Source organism: Gopherus evgoodei, chromosome 1, assembly GCF_007399415.2.
Source record: "Gopherus evgoodei ecotype Sinaloan lineage chromosome 1, rGopEvg1_v1.p, whole genome shotgun sequence".
NCBI lineage: Eukaryota > Metazoa > Chordata > Testudines > Testudinidae > Gopherus > Gopherus evgoodei.
In genome coordinates, this window is record NC_044322.1 from 293,774,077 (window position 1) to 293,792,937 (window position 18,861).

General features: G+C 38.8%; 1 protein-coding gene across 14 annotated transcripts in view; it reads right to left on the reverse strand.

The window, feature by feature from the left end:
* Positions 1-18,861, reverse strand: part of NAV3 (neuron navigator 3) — an 854,219-nt gene that overhangs the window by 25,058 nt on the left and 810,300 nt on the right. For 11 of the 14 annotated variants that reach the window (XM_030548663.1, XM_030548662.1, XM_030548658.1 and 8 more), the window contains 7 exons: positions 14,510-14,593; positions 12,428-12,539; positions 10,748-10,869; positions 10,155-10,175; positions 8,809-8,981; positions 2,509-2,662; positions 79-253 (listed from right to left, as the gene is read on the reverse strand). In XM_030548663.1, coding sequence (XP_030404523.1) covers positions 79-253; positions 2,509-2,662; positions 8,809-8,981; positions 10,155-10,175; positions 10,748-10,869; positions 12,428-12,539; positions 14,510-14,593 — 841 coding nt within the window. The remainder of the gene's footprint in view (positions 1-78; positions 254-2,508; positions 2,663-8,808; positions 8,982-10,154; positions 10,176-10,747; positions 10,870-12,427; positions 12,540-14,509; positions 14,594-18,861) is intronic. The other 3 variants (XM_030548656.1, XM_030548654.1, XM_030548661.1) reach the window with 1 other exon arrangement.

The window sequence follows — 18,861 nt, forward strand, 5'->3', positions numbered from 1 at the left end:
ATATGGACCTTTAAGAAAATAAAATGAAAGAAAAATACATTCATGTTAATCATGTATATATATATATGTATTATTCACCTGATGTAACAGAGTCTGTGATATTCAAGTTGTTCAGAGAAAGCCCTAATGATTGCCGTGATGAAGAGGAGGATGTGCTGCTTGAAGACTCAGAAGATGGTCGAGCCGGCTTCCCAGTATTTCCAGTCTCTGCCTTTAAGCGATCATTTTCAGCTTTCAGAATCTCAATTTCATTCTAAAACAAAAAGAAATCAGTATAGAAACATGGGAGATTTTTGTCTCTGAAAACCATTGAGCACTGGGTGGTTGTTCAGGCAGCTTGCTGCTCACCAGCACGAGTTAACTGGTTTAGCAGCTCTGTAGCAGCATGTAACAATACATCAACAATACAATACAATTAGTGGAAACTGGATTCCCTTCAGTGCTGAAATAGGAGGGGGGACTGCTAAAAGTTCCTTTTACTCTTGCATCAATATCACCGCTGATCAACACAATGTTCAAGTCCTTGTGTTTAATACAGATCTAACCTATTGCACCTGGAATTTTCACTTCAGAAAGCCATTTTTCTTGGTCAAATATCTTATGTAATAGTTATTTCCTTTAAGTGGTTACTAAAATCTCAGCTAGATAATGCTGCTAAAGTCACAGCAGACTACCATTGCCGCTAGAAGTACATTGAATCAATGACATCACCAAGGAGATATGAAATGAAAACCAAACAATAAAAATAAGATAGTTTAACTGTTTCATAACCCTTGTTGACATCAGACAGTTTTTGATCATCCCAACATGGTCTTGCTCACATAAGAGCCAAAAAACCCCTTTTGATGAAAACATATAGTGACAGATGAATCAGAACAGTCAGGATTTTTTTGTTAGCTAAATCCTCTGTGGTGCCGAGAGATTATTGAGTTTACAATAATCAAATGAAAACTTAGCCTGAGCACGGCCTGGTACCAGCTAAATCTAGCTTTTAGATGCTTCATGAAACACAGAACAAAGCAACTGCTTATTCTTGAAGATGGCATTGCACATCAGATTTAATTCCATATTCACTCACACTCTGCTAAGTGTCTGAAACTTTCATAAAGGCTCTTCAACCACATTTTAAGAGTTAAAAAAATAAAGGATAGCATCCCCTTCCCCTCCCTGCATAAAAGAAACCAAACAAGCAAAGAATAGTGGGAAGTAAAGAGAAGGGGTCAAACATGTAAAAAATGCCAGCAGGTAATAAAGGCACCTGGGTTCAAATCTGGAATAGGGCTCCAGTGAAATGAGTCATGTGACATCAAACCCTTTCCAACCATATATAAAATTATTAACTACACCAGTTTGCCCAGCTGAGGCACATTAGAACTGATGGGCAATGAGAAATCTGTGTTGGGAAGGTTTTAGGGTGCTTTGAGTATGTACAGTATAGTGCTATACAACTTATTTTCCCCTCCACTCGCAGAAACACTATGTGGGCTGGAGAGCCCAGGAAGGTTTTCCTTTTAAGAATGCTCTAGGAAAGAGAAACAGGGCAACAACAGTGATAGCCAGGAGCATCAGGGGGCTGGGAACTAGCCACCCACTGTCCCAACCCTGTAGAGTCATGTGGCCACAGCAAACCATTCCGTCCATCCTAGTAGCACACCTGGGCTGGATCCTTCTCAGAATTTCCCTACTATTTCAGGTTCCAGACTCTATGAGCTCATTTTTGCACTTGGGAGACTGAATGTTCAGATGAGGGTGTAGGAATGGGAAGGTGCAGCTAAGATTGAACATAGGTAGGGCCGAAATCAGCAGGGCTCTGTGGTGAAGATTGAAACTGCTGCTAGGAGCTCCAGAGATGGATCCTGTAATGTTGGGAGAAGCCAGCATGCCTCCAACCCCCCAGGACTCTTCCAATGAATGCAGTCCCCTTTCTTCACAGAATAAGGTCTCATGTAGATGGAAGGGGAGTTTGTCAGCAGGCAGGGGTTGAGAAGATGCAGGCTGAGAAGCTGGGTTGAGAGAGCACATGAGAGGGGCTTCATGGGTAATAATTAAGCAAGAATTTTAGTGAGCTAGTAAAAACAAATTGGTTGGGTTTGTGGAGAAGAGTTGGGTCAGGAACTAATGAGTCCAGTAGAGGGGCTAGTCCCCTCCACATTGAGTTAGCAAGCTGTGTAACAATCAGCTTCCCAATCTCTCTGCTTGTCTGTCGTATCTCTTCTTCCCACCCAAGCCTTTTCAGATTGTAAAAGCCTTATGGAAATGATTATGTCTTCCTGTGTATCTGCAACACACATTTTGATTGCTAGTGTAATATAAATGATATGAATTAATATTATCATTATAATATATATCTAGAGTCATCAAGCCTGTCTCTAGGAAGTGCTATCAATCTCTCATGTTCCTGTGTAAATTTTTTTAAATAAACAACATAAAATAAAGGGAAGGAGTTAAAAACCAAACAAGCATGCTTTACGTGAGCACTAGTCTACTTACTTATGCCACTGCACTGACCTGCATGCGGTTCATGGCTTCACGAATCTGATCAAGATGGTGTGCTGAGCTGAGGGCCTCGAGACGAATGTCTGTTAACTTTAGCTCTTTTTCCCTCAGCTCACTCTTTAGCTGTAGAATAATTTCAGCCTCTGCCTCTGTGCACTCACATATCCTAAAGAGGAGAAGGAAAATAGGCGGGAGATTAAAGGAAGCTTTTCTCCTGTGAGCAGTGTTATTATTCCATATCACAGAACAGAAAATGGTTGCTCCTGGTAAAACCTAAGAATGGAGAGAGAATTTTATGAAAGCAATATGAAGCGGTTCAAACTGCAAAATAATAATAAAGAAAAAAAAGTAAAAATATCCAGATGAAATGATCATTTCTTTTTTATCCTTCAAATTTATTTAGTTTCCTGTGGTGGAAAAAAAACAGATGCAAACAACTGAATATGTACAAAAAAATAGAATTTTTTTTACATGCTTGTTTTTTTCAAATGTGGAATGGCTGTATCCTCAAATAGCTTGAACTATATTTCTCAGCCGTATTACTTTTTCTGTGCAAAGGGTACAAATTCCCCAGGTATCGGTGATCAAAACAGAGCTATGGTGGTCAAATTAAACTATTGTTACATACTAGTTATTAGACACCAATAGTGTGCTTTGTGCTGTGCAATACACAAAAATACAGCTCCTACCCTTATGATCTAAAAGACAGTTCCTGCAGGGGCTGTAATATTTACCTATAATCACCCCATTAGAATATCTGATTTCTCAAATACTGCAGTTATTTACTTATACATATAATAGGGTAAATATGTAACTGGCTAAATGTTGATTTTTACAATGGAGATCATTGCGTCGTGTGGTTACAGAGACAGAAGCATTTCACTTGACTTTGTCTCATGAAGCCCAGTAGTTACCTGATTCTCATTCTACAATGGTACAATTTGCCTCACCTGTAATGTAGAACACCATGTCCCAGAACCCACTTGCTATCTTAATTAAATCCATTCCATAACATAAAGCTGCCAGAATATGGAACAACAAGTTTCTGCTACACTTCAGCACCAGTCAATGCTTGCAGTCAATTTACTCTGATGTTATTTTGGTTTTATTACTTCTTCTAAATAGTTAATGTTCATAAAATACTTTAAAGATAAAAAGCACTACATAATCAGTATTATTATTGCTACTAGTATGCAAACATGAAACAGAGGTCAGCTTTTAATTGCCAGAATGCATGCAAATGCATTTTGGGAAAGAAAATGACACACTCTTCAGTTTAGCACTTGGATATGCAATTCCATGCCTCACACTCCTTTTTACCGGGATCTATGCTTGTATATCACATGACCATTTTGCCTTTTCTTTGGTGCCCAGATTAGAGATGACCTGCATATACACACATTAGACAGACAGAAGTAAGCGGAGGAAAGAAAAGGCAATGATTTAAAACATGAGACTCAGGTCAGAAAAATTAAAAAGAAACCTCTGCAAAGGAAAAAAGATGTAGTTCATGGCATATAAAAACATTACATGGCAAACTAAAGAAGGGAAAATGTTAGACTTTAGCCTGACTATATCAACAACATGTACAAGTATTTTATATATGAGAAAAAGAGATAAAGATTCATATTATAACATACCAGGCCATCCCCCTTCACTCAACCACTGCAGCCACCGTCACCACTGAACTGATGAGGACTTTTGCACGTGTGGGAATACTGAAAGCGAAATGACTGACCAGAAGGCTGACTTTACTTCAGAGCTAATGGGGGAACTGTGCAACCTCTTGAAAATCAAGGCCTTGCAAACTTTGGTCTGCCACCCCTGGACAGATGGGCTGTTGGAGCGCTTCAGTAAGACACTGAAAGAGATGCTTAGGAAATTTGTGACCTTGGATCACCATCACTGGGATCAGTAACTCCCACATTCCTTTCTGCCATCCATGAAGTGCCACAGGCACTGACAGGGTTCTCACCATTCAAACTACAATATGGGAGAAAGCCATGCAGGATCCTAGACCACCATCGTGAAAAAGCCAACTGAGGGCTTTTGCTAAAGAAAACCTGCTGAAATCCCAACAGAACCAGAAACAGGCCTGCAACCAAAGGGCCAGGATGTGAGAATTTGGGCCCAGGGATAGGGTATTATTGTTGCTATTGACCTCAAATTCAAAGCGACTGACCAAGTGGCAGGATCCATTTGAGGTGGAAAGAAGGGTGTAAGGGACTAGGGTGTAGGCGGTCACAGCTGGGCTGACGTCTGCCCGCCAGGGACAGAAGTCACCAGGCCAGAGATAGAGGAATCTCAAGGCCAAGCTCTGTAAACAAGAATCAGGGTTGAAGTCAGGCTGGACTGAGAGACTGGAGATCAGAGGCAATACCAGGTTAGGATCATGAGGTAGTAGTCAGAGTCAAAATAAGGCTGGAGTCAGAGACTAGAGATCAGGGAACAAGGCAAAGTCTGGCAAAGTAACAGACCAAGATCTGTGTGGTGGCCAGACAACTTCCTGGGACAGCCCCTGGGGTTAAGTAGGGGCACTTGTCCAATCAGAGGGCCACAGGGTACAGTCACTCTGGGTTTTGTGACTGGTACTTTCTGCGGCACCTATTCTCCACAGTGACCCCTGTATGTGCTTCTACAGGGCCTTCCAGTGGCACTGTGGAAATATCAACCACCCCAGGCTTTTCAGATTCAGGTTCTAGTCCTTGGGTCCTTACTAAGGGTGGGGGTGGTCATTTATGGAATCTACCAGCCAGGAAATGCAAATATATCAAGTGGAACTGCTAAAGGCTTGGGGGACCAAAAAGGCCTTCTCATAGCACCTTTTCCCCCACAACCCTCACTAGATCACCCTGCAAGCACCATGATGCAGGGCCAATACCAATGGAGGGAGAACTCCAGCCTGAACAAAAACAACAATTATGAAAACTGATTGAAGCTCAGTATTCTCAGTGCTGCCAGGAGGCATCTACCATCACATGGACACCAAAATGAGGAAAAGGTCCAAGAAATCCTTTGACCCCCCTTCCATTGAAAATTTGAGAGATAGTCCATCAAGAACTGCAAGCCATGCTGAACTCAGTGGTGGCTGAAGAATCCCATAGTGAGTAGATACCCATAATACTTGTGCCAAAACTCAGCGGGTCAAAATAGATCTGCATTGATTTCCAGAGTGAATGCAATAATTGAAATTCAATGAGTACCCATGCCTAGACAGATGAATTGCTGAACAGGCTAGGAGCTGCCAAGTATATATCCACTTTTGATCTAATAAAATGTTATTGGCAGATTCCTCTGACAACCAAATTACCAGAGAAGGCTGCATTTTCTACCCCCTTTGCTGTCTACAACTTTAAGACCATCCCATTTGTTCTTCACAGGGCCACAGCTCCCTTCCAATGCCTAATGAACCAAGTACCCATGGATGTTAAACTGTGGCATACAGCAAAGATATTGTCATTTCTAGCAATGAGTGAATGATCACCTAAAACACATTACCACATCACTGTCAGCCCTCAAAGAGGCAGGACTAATGGACAACTCTGCCCAATTTTGACTGGCCAGCTGGGAGGTAACTAACCTCTGCTATAAAGTAGGTGATAGGTGTCTGAAGCTGCAGATTGGCAAAGTACAAGTCTTGGATCAATGTTCCATGCCAACCACCAAAAAAAGCAAGAGTGTTGCTTCCTGGGCCTTTCCAGCTATTATAGACTCTTTGTATCAAGTTTTGCCACTGTTGTGGCCCCCCTGGCAAATCTGATAAAAGACACAAGCCCTAAAAAAATTCAGTGATCTGAAACCTGCGACAAGGCATTCAAGATGCTGCAAGGTCAGCTAAGTTGGGAACTAGTTCTCTCAAGCACAGACTTTTCCAAGATGATTCATACTGCAGACTGAAACTTCAGATGTGATTCTTGGGGCAGCACTTTTATAGAGGGAGAACATACCATTCTTTACCTTAGCAGAAAGCTGTTTTCCCAAGTATCCTACTCTGTCACTGAGAAGGAGACCCTGGTCGTGAAGTGGATCATAGATGCCTTACAATATTATTTGTTGGGGAATCATTTCCTTTTAGTAATAGACCAGGCACCCTTCCGTTGGCTGGATTTGATGAAAGATTCCAACCCTAGGATCATGCAATAGTAGCTTTTCTTGCAACCCTATAGTTTCCAAGTAATTCATCAAGCAGCAAGGGACCATAAGAAAATGGAGTTTTTTTCATGGGTAGGGGAACAACAAGGATCCATAATGGTACCCCAGGACTGAACTTGAGGGGGAGAGCATGTGATGGGGTGTATATACCCTGCACTAGAACTGAAGGGGGTAAAGAACAACTTTGGGCCCAGGTGACCCTAACCAGCCACTCCACCCATACATACTGGAGAGTATGCTTGAGCTGGAGGTGGAGTGGAAAATGAAGTCAGACAGCTCAGAAGCAGCTTGACAGGGCAGGGAGAAAGACCTGCTTCGGGAGCTCCTGCAGAAAGGTGCTGCAGAAGCATTTTCATTGAAAGAGAGGTTGCCCGCTGAGCCCAAAGGGGCTGAAGGTTCAATTATTCTCTTTTTATTTTACTACTTTGAGGCAAACTGTAAGACTTTGGTGAGAGAGTGGGTGGTAGGAAATGGCCCAGGGAGACAATCAGAAGGCACTCCTGGGTGTTGGACATTGGTGCCTCTTATAGAGCTGGAGTCTGGTGGAGAGGGAGGGCCCGGGCACCCTTACCAACTCCCCTCCTTACAGCGGGCATGGAAACCCTCCCTTCCAGACTCTCCCTTGAGGGAGGAAGGAGAGGGTAAAGACTTTTAGAACCCCACAGCTGAGACCCCACAGGGGTCAAAAGATGGACTGAAGGGCCTCTCCCCAGTCATGATGGCAGGGGACTCCATATCTTCCTTGGGATTCAGTCACCCCAAGGAGAGATAAGACTGACTGGTGACCTGATGAGTGGGTTTAGTCAACACCCATCTAAAAAGAAGACAAAAGCAGGGTGTGATTGTGGCCCAGGAGAAATATTGGAGAAAGGGTGATCAGAGGCCTAGCCCCCTAATCAGCAATGCCCTTCCCAGGACTCTCCAGATTAGCACAGAAAAGAGTAATATAATTTGATAGTTAGGAGTTGAAGCTGGACAACTTCAGACTGGCAATAAGGTGTAACATTTTAACAGTGACAGTAATTAACCATTGGAACAATCTAAAACGGATTGTGGTGGATTCTCCCTTACTGACAATTTTTAAGCCAAGATTGGATGCTTTTCGAAAAGATCTGCTCTAGGAATCATTTTGGGGAATTCTATGGTCTGTGTGATACAGGAGATCAGACTAGATGATCACAATGGTCTCTCCTGGCCTTGGACTCTATAATAATTGTTCTAGATGGTACATTCAGTGAATTTAGCAGTGAAGGGAGGAGAGCAGATGGAATGGTAGTTAAAAAATAAAGGAAATCAAGGGTGGTTTCTTGAGGTTGGGGGGATCCTTGACTATGCTTTTTTCTTTGTGGAGAAAAAGCCAGCATAGAGGGAGGGAGATATAAGAAAGGTGCTGAGAGTAGAGGTAATAAGACAATAAGCAAGTGAGATTGGTGTCAGCGACAGAGGGAAGGAATAAAATGGAGCTGGTGAGGAAAGGTGGTGGGAGAGAGGATGAGGGAAGGAAGGGAGGGAAGACAAAGTTAAGCTTCTCTTTTACAAGTCAGCTAGTTTGTGTGTGTGGAGGAGAGTGCAGCAAAAGGAGAGAATTTCAGGAGGGAGTCAAAGAGACTATAAGTGGTTGGTGTTGCGGATGTAGGAGTCACAGTGGAGAAATAGTGTTGTTTGACTGAGAATATCACAGAACTGGTGGCACAGAGAACAAATCTGTAGGGAAGGATGTCCAGCAGTTCATGGGATGTTTTCAGAAGGGGAGATGGGAAGGAGCCACGGGAATGGTACATGACAGCAACATAGAGGGGGGAGAGTGTTGTCCGATGGAGCATTGTTCAAAGGAGAAGCTGGAGCAGAACACTGCAAGGAAGACTGAGAAAAGCCCAATGCCCTCAACACAGCTATCTGGGGATAACTTAACACAAGGGGTGTGAGAGAAGGAGGAGGAGGTGTGCTATAAGACTACACTGCTGCAGAAGCAGTGGTTAAATGGGGAATGCAGGTTTTTGTCAGAACCAGGAGATGAGGGATGGAGAGAGAGAGAGAGAGAGATGAAAAGGTAGCGGATGTTGGTGATTGTATCTGAGATAGAACTGGCCAGGTTTAAAGAGGTCTGTTTCACAGTCCAGATATTTAATAAGAGCAACTAGTATAGAAAGAGAGACTTACGCAGATGCTGACTGTGATGGTTTCATTGACAATGTCCCACAGTCCCCTGAGTTGTGGGGCAATTTGGGTGATGATGGAAGAGATGAATCGGTGAGTTCCTCTATGTCAGAATGTGAGGAAGGAGGCTTGGTGGACTTTTTCTTTCCAAAGGCCTGTTTGAATGAGCTTCTTAGCTGGAGAAAAGAGAAAGAGAAAAAAATTACTTCCCTTGCCTCTCTGGATTTGTGCAGCTTCTGTTTTGAGGAGTTAGTTTGCAGATGCCATCCTAGCCACTGCCTGAGGTCAGTATATAGAAGCAGGGTATTAACATATGCAACACAGTATCTCTAAAGATGTGATACAGTGTTTTTTTTTAATTAATTCAGCGCAGCGCAAACTGAATGCTATGGAAAAAGTGCAGGATCAATTGCTTTTGCTAAAGGGGTGCTCATTTAAAACCATGAACCTCCTGTGGAATTCCATGTCCATGGCATTCCCCTCAAGGTGACTGGTTTTAAATAACCACTTTGTATCTAGAATACAGGCAGACATTGCTGATATCAAATGCTAAAAGTATAAGACAAATCCAATTGATGTGGTTGTAAATTTATTTTTCTATTAAGAGTTTGAATTGTAGAATTATTCAAACATATAATTTGCTACAGTTAGGATCAGAAGCAAGAGAATTTAAGCTGTGATATAAGTTTTGCCCTTTAGTTTACTGTTGAGAAGAACATTAGCTGAAAGGTATGTATTTTTTTATTGCAGTTGTGTTTAAAGTAGCAAGTTCTTCATATACACAAGCATTGCCTTTTCTCGCTAGAAGCTCTTATCCATTATTGAAAAGGGACAGAATAGCCAAAGAGCCATTTATTTCAGGAATCAAGAGGACCACAGTTTTGTTTGCAATTAATTTTCACATTGCAATTAGCCCATTCGTTGATAGATTAGTCTATTCAGAAGAGTAACTGATATTAGGAAAAATTGTGCTTTTCCTCAGAAAATTGCTCTGGTTAAAATTGTATAAAGCTTGATGACAAACTGATCCCTCACAAAACAGTAAGGCACTTAAGCACTTTACTTCAATGGTATAATTGGAGAGTGGGGAGTGTGACCACTGATTAAAAAAAAATTATTTAAGTTCTTTCCAGCTCATGATTTTTAACAAGAAAGAAATGGATTTTGGCTACACTCCCCCTTTCTACATTTTAAACTTTAAGATTAAAATGAATAGAGACAAACTGAGAAGACATACAGGATAATCTGTTTTTAGAAGGTACAAAAGCCTACTGCCAAAATGAATAGCAATCATGCCAAGATAGGGTTCTTTATAAATGCATGCCAAATTTTCCATGGTTTATATTCACCTCACTTCCTCTAGAGTTCACCTTGCAGAAACATGAAAGAGTGGGGAATTACAAATCAAGGGAATGAAGGCTGATGAGTATTTTAAAATATTACCTGCATAAACATTTTTTAAACAACAAAAACATATTTTTTATTATGTATAGAAAATATTCCAATAAAACTTTCATACTGTGTGATATCTTTGTGATTTGTTTGATTAAAAAACTTTATTTCTCTAAACACTGTATCTTGTTCACTGTTTGAACTATTAACAGATTTCAGCTCATTGTTCAGAAACATTTTTGAGTCAATCCATTTTACTAAAGAAAATTAAAACAGTGTTATCAAAGCCCAGTCATTTTTTGATCATAGCAGCTATTTTAATTTTATATATTTATTTTAAATTGATCCTGACTGATGTAAACAATTTCCCACTGGTGATCAACAATTTTTGGCTTGCAGATAACATCACAACACTGTGACTAGGTATGAACTGCTCCATATCTCTCTGGCGCCACAAGGATATTGTAGATGAAATGGGCCATTATGCTATTCAGGAACGAGGAAGCTACATAATATCTAGGCGATGGGTTTAAACCCGCTGAGCACGTACCCAGTTTTTCTTTTTCTTTTTCTTGGAGTCAGCATCATTACCGCTGCCAATGCTTGAATGGCTTGTGGCACTGTTGATGCTGGAAACACTTTCTGAGGAATGTTGTCGTCTTATAAGCAAATCTAAAAAAAGAAGAAGAAAATAGTGTATAAACCATCTGTCCACCTGTGATATGGACTCTAGTTTCAATGTAATAACCATACTTACATTTATGCAGCACCTTCTTTCTCTAAAGGAGCCAAAATACACATAATATATGTAACTGGCATTAATGTTTTTTCTAGCCGTGATTCAACAAGGAATTTTGGCATGTGAGTAGTCCCATTGAAGTTCATGGGCTATGTGCATACACAAAGCCAGGTACAAGTTTAAGCATCTTGTTGAATAGGAGTCTCTCACTGAGGTGCCAATCCTGGACAGCAATCCATGCAATTGGACCCTTATATTTAAGCAAATGCTTGTTCAGGATTGGGGACTAACCATGTTACAGTTCAATTGCTTAAATAATTTTCAAAGCACTGACTTATTTCTTACAGGGCTGTTGTATGAAGGGTCTGGACACTGTTTGACCCTTGGCTGAATTGGATTTTGAAGCAAGATGCTACTCCCTGACATGCCACCCTGGGAATCAGCAACCAGTAGTTTATTGAAAATAAAACATAATAAAAGACATGGAAGGTGAAGGATATTGGAAGTGGATAATAGGTCAGTGAAGCTTTTGGTTTTATTATTTTTTTAAGTCTCTAATAGCCATACCCTAATTACCAGAATATATACTCCTTGCATAGACCTCAGAATACTCAGAGGAACTATTTTTTAAAGGAATTATTCAGAAGTGCTATTTTCTAGAATTAAGCTACATTGTATTGAAGACATTTAATAAAACAGTCTTGGGCTAGATGTTCATAAATAATGCTACTTATAAAAAAAGATCAATGACATTTACAAAAAGTCACTTTCACTATCATTCTTTCTTCTCTAGTTATTCCTTTTGTGGCTGTTGCTTAACAACATGAATGGTACTGAACACCTTTGCAATATATGGTTTGTCATGTGATGTCTGTCTAAATTACAAGAAAAAGAGGATTCAGCATCTGGAATTCACTGGGCTGAGCTGGCACCTTCTGCGCACCCCTTGAGCTGCTGCTCAGTCCAATGCTGACGTCATGGGTGCAACAACAGTCAGAGCTGCAATTTAGAGTGGATTTCTAACTTCTGGTCATGTTTTGCTGTATTCTTTCTTACATTTGACTATAGTCTTGGACATAGGGTGACCAGATAGCAAGTGCGAAAAATCAGGACAGGGAGTGGGGGGTAATAGGAGCCTATATAAGAAAAGGCTCGAACTATCGGGACTGTCCCTATAAAATTGGGACATCTGGTCACCCTACTTGGACATGTTTTATATCCAGAGGTGTACTGAAAGGGTTAATTTTCAGCACTTAGCCACTGATTCCTGACCATACAACTTTGAGAAGCCTGGGTTCCAAGAATTGTTTGGCACACAGGTGATACATGCAAGTTTTCCAGCTGTGGAAAAACCACAAATGTGACAAACACTGACTCCAGAATTCTCTCATCCTTGCTACAGATACTGTCATCAAAATAAGAGAAAACCAGCAGCTTTGTTCTTCTCTGGGGAACAAATTAGTACTTACTTTGACAGTGACAAAAACATACCTTTGTGGGCATGATCAGGGCCATTCAAAGCTCCCTGAATAGCAGCCTGCGCAGCAGAATTCTGGGCTTTCAGCATTTCAATGGTTTCTCTTAGTTCTATAAGCTCAGATTCCTGTGGGAACAGCCGAGAGAGTTTCAAAATGTATAACAAAAGAACAGTATTTTTCCACGATACAAGAAAACTATAAGACATTAGTGATCAAACTGAAGTCAGTGGGCTCGCACAAGGGTAAAACTAAGTCCCAGATAGACTATATAGTTTCTCTGAAAAATATTATATTCAGCTAACATACTCTCATTTGCATTCATGTGACTTCGAATGCTGTGTAATGATGATGTTTTAAGAATTTTTAAATCAAGACTGTATGTTTTTCTAAAAGACACATTCTAGGAATTATTTTGAGGAAGTTCTATGGCCTGTGCTACACAGGACATCAGATGATGGTCCCTTCTAGCCTTAGAATCTACGAATCTTATGAAAGAAAAATAAAATATTTTAGCACTAAAGATTGATCTAAGAAAGGATCTCCTCTGAACATTCATTACAATGTTCAAAGTCACTATATAGCCTAAAGCATATTAAATATTATCTTCTACATCCCTTAACTTGATAGATGATTCTTTAATGGATGAATTCCATCCTCAGTTTGTATATCATTACCAAAAACTCTAAACAGTACATAAAATGTTAAGCACAAAAACCTGCTCTACAACAACAGCTACGCAATTTATTGAGTGACATTGTTCCACTTCCCTGCAATAAATTCTACACTGGAATGCACAGTCAATTTTAATTAAAACTAGTTTTATTACTGCTGCATTAAGAATCAATCCGGCTAACTCTCATTTTATACAATGAGGATTAAAGCTGCTAAAGGAATTTAACCTCAGTGGCAGAGGAAAGAGGAGAAGGGGCAAAACATGCTCTCAAGTCTCTGGGAAAATGAGTTTTACTGATTTGTTTCAATGTCACTCTTTTAATCTGTTCTGAATAAGGGGGCCTTCTGAGGGAAATCAGACTTTACAAAAAATTAAAAAAAATGTTTTTAACATAAACTGTTTAAGAACATTTTGCCTAATATATAAAAGTCACAAAAGATGCTTTTTATCATGAGATACTTAGGGGCCAGTTTTGCCACCCTTACTCATGGAGAGTAGTTCCTAACTCTGCAAGAGGTTCCACTTAATCAAAAGGAGGCCAGACAGTGAACCACTACTCACATTGACTTCAGTGGAGCTACTTGTATGAATAAGTGCTTACCTGCGTGCAAAGGGTTCAGTCTGGCCCAATGGGAGTACTTGCTGAGTAAGCTTCTGCTCAACGTAAGTAAGGGCTGCAGAATCAGATTCTGGGAACTTCAACTTGCAAGGTACTGAGCACCCCGCTGCCAATCCAGCAATGTATTTAAGTGCATGGTTTACTTTAAGACTCTGAGTAGCCCATTATAGTTAGTGGGAATACTCAAATATTTAAAGTTAAGGAAATGCTTTGCAGGATGGGGTCATGGTTCTCAGCACTTGGCAGAACTGGGCCCTACAACAGCAGCTCCTTTAACTGGTACCAGGCGTCTGATTACATATACTAGGTATTAGGTTTGGATATTTCTTCCCCTCTAAATAGCAAAATCAAAACCAAATTTGTTAGACAACAGCTTGGTCACATTTCATAAACACTTCCAACAAGGTCTTTTTCTCTATTTAAAATCCTTTCTTTTGCCAAATTTTTAGTATTCTGACAATGTTGTTGGATTGGAATGAAATACTCCGATTGTTTATGATGAGCCTTTGTTGAAGAATCTTTCCATATGGATTATACCAAGAGTCACAAATGTTTTAAACAAAATCTGGAAATGAAAGATTTTATCTTCAAACCATTCTGTGACATTGTTACGGCAAATCTGATAAGGCACAATTTAATTCTTATAAAGCTTTATGAAGATTTGATTGCAATGGCCAGGAAAGAAAGATATTTCTGTCTTGTTGTCACAGCTGTCCTTTCTTCCAATTTTTTTTTAATTTAAACACAAACCCTAAAATAATCTGCTATGTTCCACATTCAAGCATCTGCTTTTGCAAGCATACCTTTTGTTCAGCTGTCATTGTCAGGCTCTGCAGTCGGCCAGTCATATTTCCTAAGCTCTTTTCAAAAGCTGCTACTAGATGAGCCTGTGAAAGAAACAGAAGAAAAACATTTGAAATGTCACTAGTGTATGAAATGGACTGAGCAAAGCTTCCATGGTACATAAGGGATAATTCATGTGTTTTGGCTGGTCTAACAAAATCTGTAATCTGTAGCATTCAGTACTTTCTACTTTACCTCCTCGCTTTCTCCCACCCTACCCCAACTGACACAGCATTTTCCATTTTTCCAGGCTCGGTTTTATCTTCTCCAACTCTTTAGTTGCAGCCTTCAAGTTATTAAGTGTGATTTGCTTTTCTTGTCACTCTGGGCAATAGAACTCCCCTCCTGACGTTATTCTTTCCCATTACTGAAAATAACAACAGAAGGACTCAAGCACTTGAAATTTAAGAAAAGTTCTAAGCTGTCAGGCTCCCAGATAAAAAGCTCATCTAAAAGAATCCATGGAACCAGACTATGGAATGTGTCTAGATCCTGTCACGATGACCTTTTAAGATATTATTACTTTGTCTATTTCTCTAATACAGCAACACTCTTCTGAAAGTGTCAGACATTTGCAGAGAGCCATAATATAATCGTATTCCTACTGGTCTTTATAGTGGGTTGAGTCTGCATATCTATCCTTGTGTTGTTTTAATATAAAGGCACTGATTTCTTTGAAGTTAGATGCCTACATTTTTCAATGATACAACAAACAGAAATTGAAATCCAGTAATGCTTTGTTTTAAAATGTTTAATTCAAATTTTCAAAGAATACCCAACACAGACTATATTCAAGAAGTATTAGGCTAGACACACTTGTTATTTGTTATGTATTTATTTGTTTAAATGAAGAGTCTATTGTCATGGCATCTAAAATGTTAGCGCTATTTAACCCCCAAGGAATTGCAGGAAAAATGTGTCAGTGATGTTATTAACTTTTTATGGCTGTAAGAATCACTTAGAAAGAGAAAGAGTGTGGTCAGAAAATATTCAAATGGAGGGATTTCTCTCTAAGAGTTTGTAACAGGGCAATGGACTGCTATTTCCACGGAGGTCTGTAGGATTCACAAAATCCACAGGTCATTTTGCTTCACTTATTTTTTTCTGGGGGATTGCCACTTAACTTACACATACTGGCAAAGCAGAGAGAAGGGAACCTTGAAAAAGATGAGAGAAGATGAACAAGATATGGTTAAAGGAGAGAGGTTCTTTTACAAAATGTGAATTCATTGCTCCTAAAAGTACCTAATTTTAAACAGCATAAAATTTGTCAAACGGGAGAGCACTCGTGAATCAAATACATGGGTGTGTATGTGTGTATGTGTGTGTGTAATTGAGAATACAATACATGCTAGAATTATGGAATATCCTGTCACAAAACCAAATAGTAAAAATGAAAGTAACTAAAGGCAAAGTTTTCAAATTTAGGCACCTGTACTGTGTTTCCACAACATGCACACCCAAAGTAGGCATATGTGCAAGCAAAGAGGTTAACTGTGCTTGTTCAAGCGTCCATTGATGTGCAAAATTAACTCTGGTGCACCATATATGCCACTCAACAGCTTTTTCAGATGCAAGTTCTAATTATTTTGTGAGCACAGTTATTAATGTTGTTCAAACGCATTCAGGTGCACTTAGTTGTTCCCAGAATCTTCTAGGTATTGTCCAAGCACACTGAAATAAATAACTGTACTGAAAAGTGTACAATCTAAAACAGATAAGACAGATGAATGGTGGGGGAAGAGGATACAACACAGAAGATTTTGTTTGGCCCATGTCAAGGTATGCTGTTGGGAGGTGAAAGGAACCTCCCATCACCTCGCTCTGCATATCCTCTCACAGATGGAAGGATATTATGCACCTGAGACTGGCCGAATCAGAACTGTTTTTTTGCAGGCTGTAAATAATTTCGTACAACTTTTAGAGTGATATAAAGATTCCACAACACTATGTAAAGGTCTTTGTTATAAGCAGACATAGAGAGTCATAAATTTAATTATTTATGGTAGTGGTAGTCGAACAATCTGCTTTCAACACATGCTCAAGGATATACATTCTATTTCATAACGTAGCCTTCAGCTTGTCCTGGAAAGATTCATGCCTGAAGGGCTAAATATTTATAAACATGAGCCTAAATGTACATGGAAGACATGTAGTTTCCTAGAAATTAATGAGCAGTTGTGTATACAGATATCTGTTTTGCATATTTGGCATACATTAATGAAATTGTCAGCCTAAATTACAGAGTACAGTTTTTATATGTGTGTGTGTGTGTGTATATACATACTAGGGCTGTCAAGTGATTAAAAAAATTAAATGTGATTAATTGCACGATTAAAAAAATTTATTGCTATTAATTGCACTATTAATAGCGCTGTTACACAAAAAAAGAATACCATTTATTCAAGTATTTTGGATATTTTCTACATTTTCAAATATATTGATTTAAGTTACAACATAGAATACAAAGGGCTGTCGATTAATCACAGTTAAATTTAAAAAATTAATTGTGATTAATCGTACTGTTAAACAATATATATATAATTACAGTGGAGATTTTTATATATATATATGTTTAAAATCAGTATATATACTGTTTAAAGTCATCCTTGATGTTCTGGAAATAGCACAACATGATTTCTTAGACTAATCTCACTCTCATGTCAGTTAAAAGAAAACAGCAATTGCCTGTTAAACCACCATTTGTTTTTAAGGGCACTTTCCACTTGAAAAATCAACACTGTATTATCCGAACAATCGAGGGAACTTTACCTTGTTTTAATTCTCTTGAATATGACAGGTGACTCAGCATATAATCAGAGCTTTAGTAGAACATACTCTCATAAAGGAACTACAGCCAATTTTCTCCTATTTTACATTTGTTAACAGCAAGCTAATGGAGTTTCTCCTTTCATTGCTTCATGAAAAAAATCTGTGAATATTTATGCACACAGTTTTCCATGAGTGTATCTCCCAGATGTGAGTTTGTTTGGTGTGCGCATGCAAACCACAAAGAGGACATATAATTGTTTGCTCTGATTACACATAATTTATACCACTCTTTCATGATTATGCTGTAATAAAGTACATGTCTTCAGAAGGTAATTGGGCATATTTATTATTATCTATATCTTAAATTCAGAGCTACATATAATATAATCTTTAATTTACATTGCATGTCTCTATGAATATTTAACCAGCAGATTATGGGAAAAATTAAGGATTGAAAAGTTATATTGTCTGATGTAGATATAACATATTATGGCCTGAAAACCTTTAGAAAATGATAGCTATGTCACAATCATGGATATTTTAAAAAAAAATCAGTCTATGATAGAATGTATTTTTTTCCTTGTAGTTAAAAATTCCATAATTTTAAAGCATGAGTGGAATTGCATCTGGATGATGTTGGATCTCGCCTGAGAGACTCTGTCAGGAGTATAAATAAGACTGGATTTGTGAATGTTAAGGGGCTCAAAACATACTCTTTAGTTAGTTATTTCATAAACCTCATGAATGAGAAGCAAGCTGTATGCTGAAAATAATTAGATAATTATTTTTGTATTGAATAATATTTACTTTTATTACCTTTGTTGTCTATCACAATAGAATAGAGTAATGGCCTACCAAATAAATATTTTTTTTAAATTCAAAGAGCTGGACCATGCAATGACTTTAGTAAGCACTTATTTAAACAGATGTCAGTGGGACTATTCGTGAACAGGTGTCAGTGGGACTACTCTCACTGAAGTGACTAAGCATAGTACAATCTAGCCAGATTGTTCATTGGAAAAGCCCTCTCAGCTTGATTAGCCAAACCACAACTGAAATGTGTAATGTCAGACAACGGTTGCGCTACAAAAAATCCTTATTAACATTTAGAAATTTAAATGAGGTACCTATTTTACACTTTTGAATTTCCAGTTCAAAACCTGAATAATAATATATTTTTGATAAATTTGGGTGAAGAACTGAAATCATCCATAATACGGAAAAAAGAGCCATTCTTTGTTTCTTATAAAATAATATTTCTGAACAATCAATCCTTTGCATCTCAAAAGGCTTAGTTGATTATGAAGATGGCTTCAGTTACAGACTACACAATTAAAATAATGAGTAAAATACTCTAGAATAATTAGCATAAATGCCGCTTATTTCAACACAAACATGCTTATATTTTTACATTTATAGTGCAGTATTGGTACTTGAAGTGATACTCTGGAGCCATAGTTAAGGAATTGCATATGTTGTTAGGCAATATTAAAAGCATTTCTAGAACAAAGGATATCCAAATATTATTCATTTGTAACAA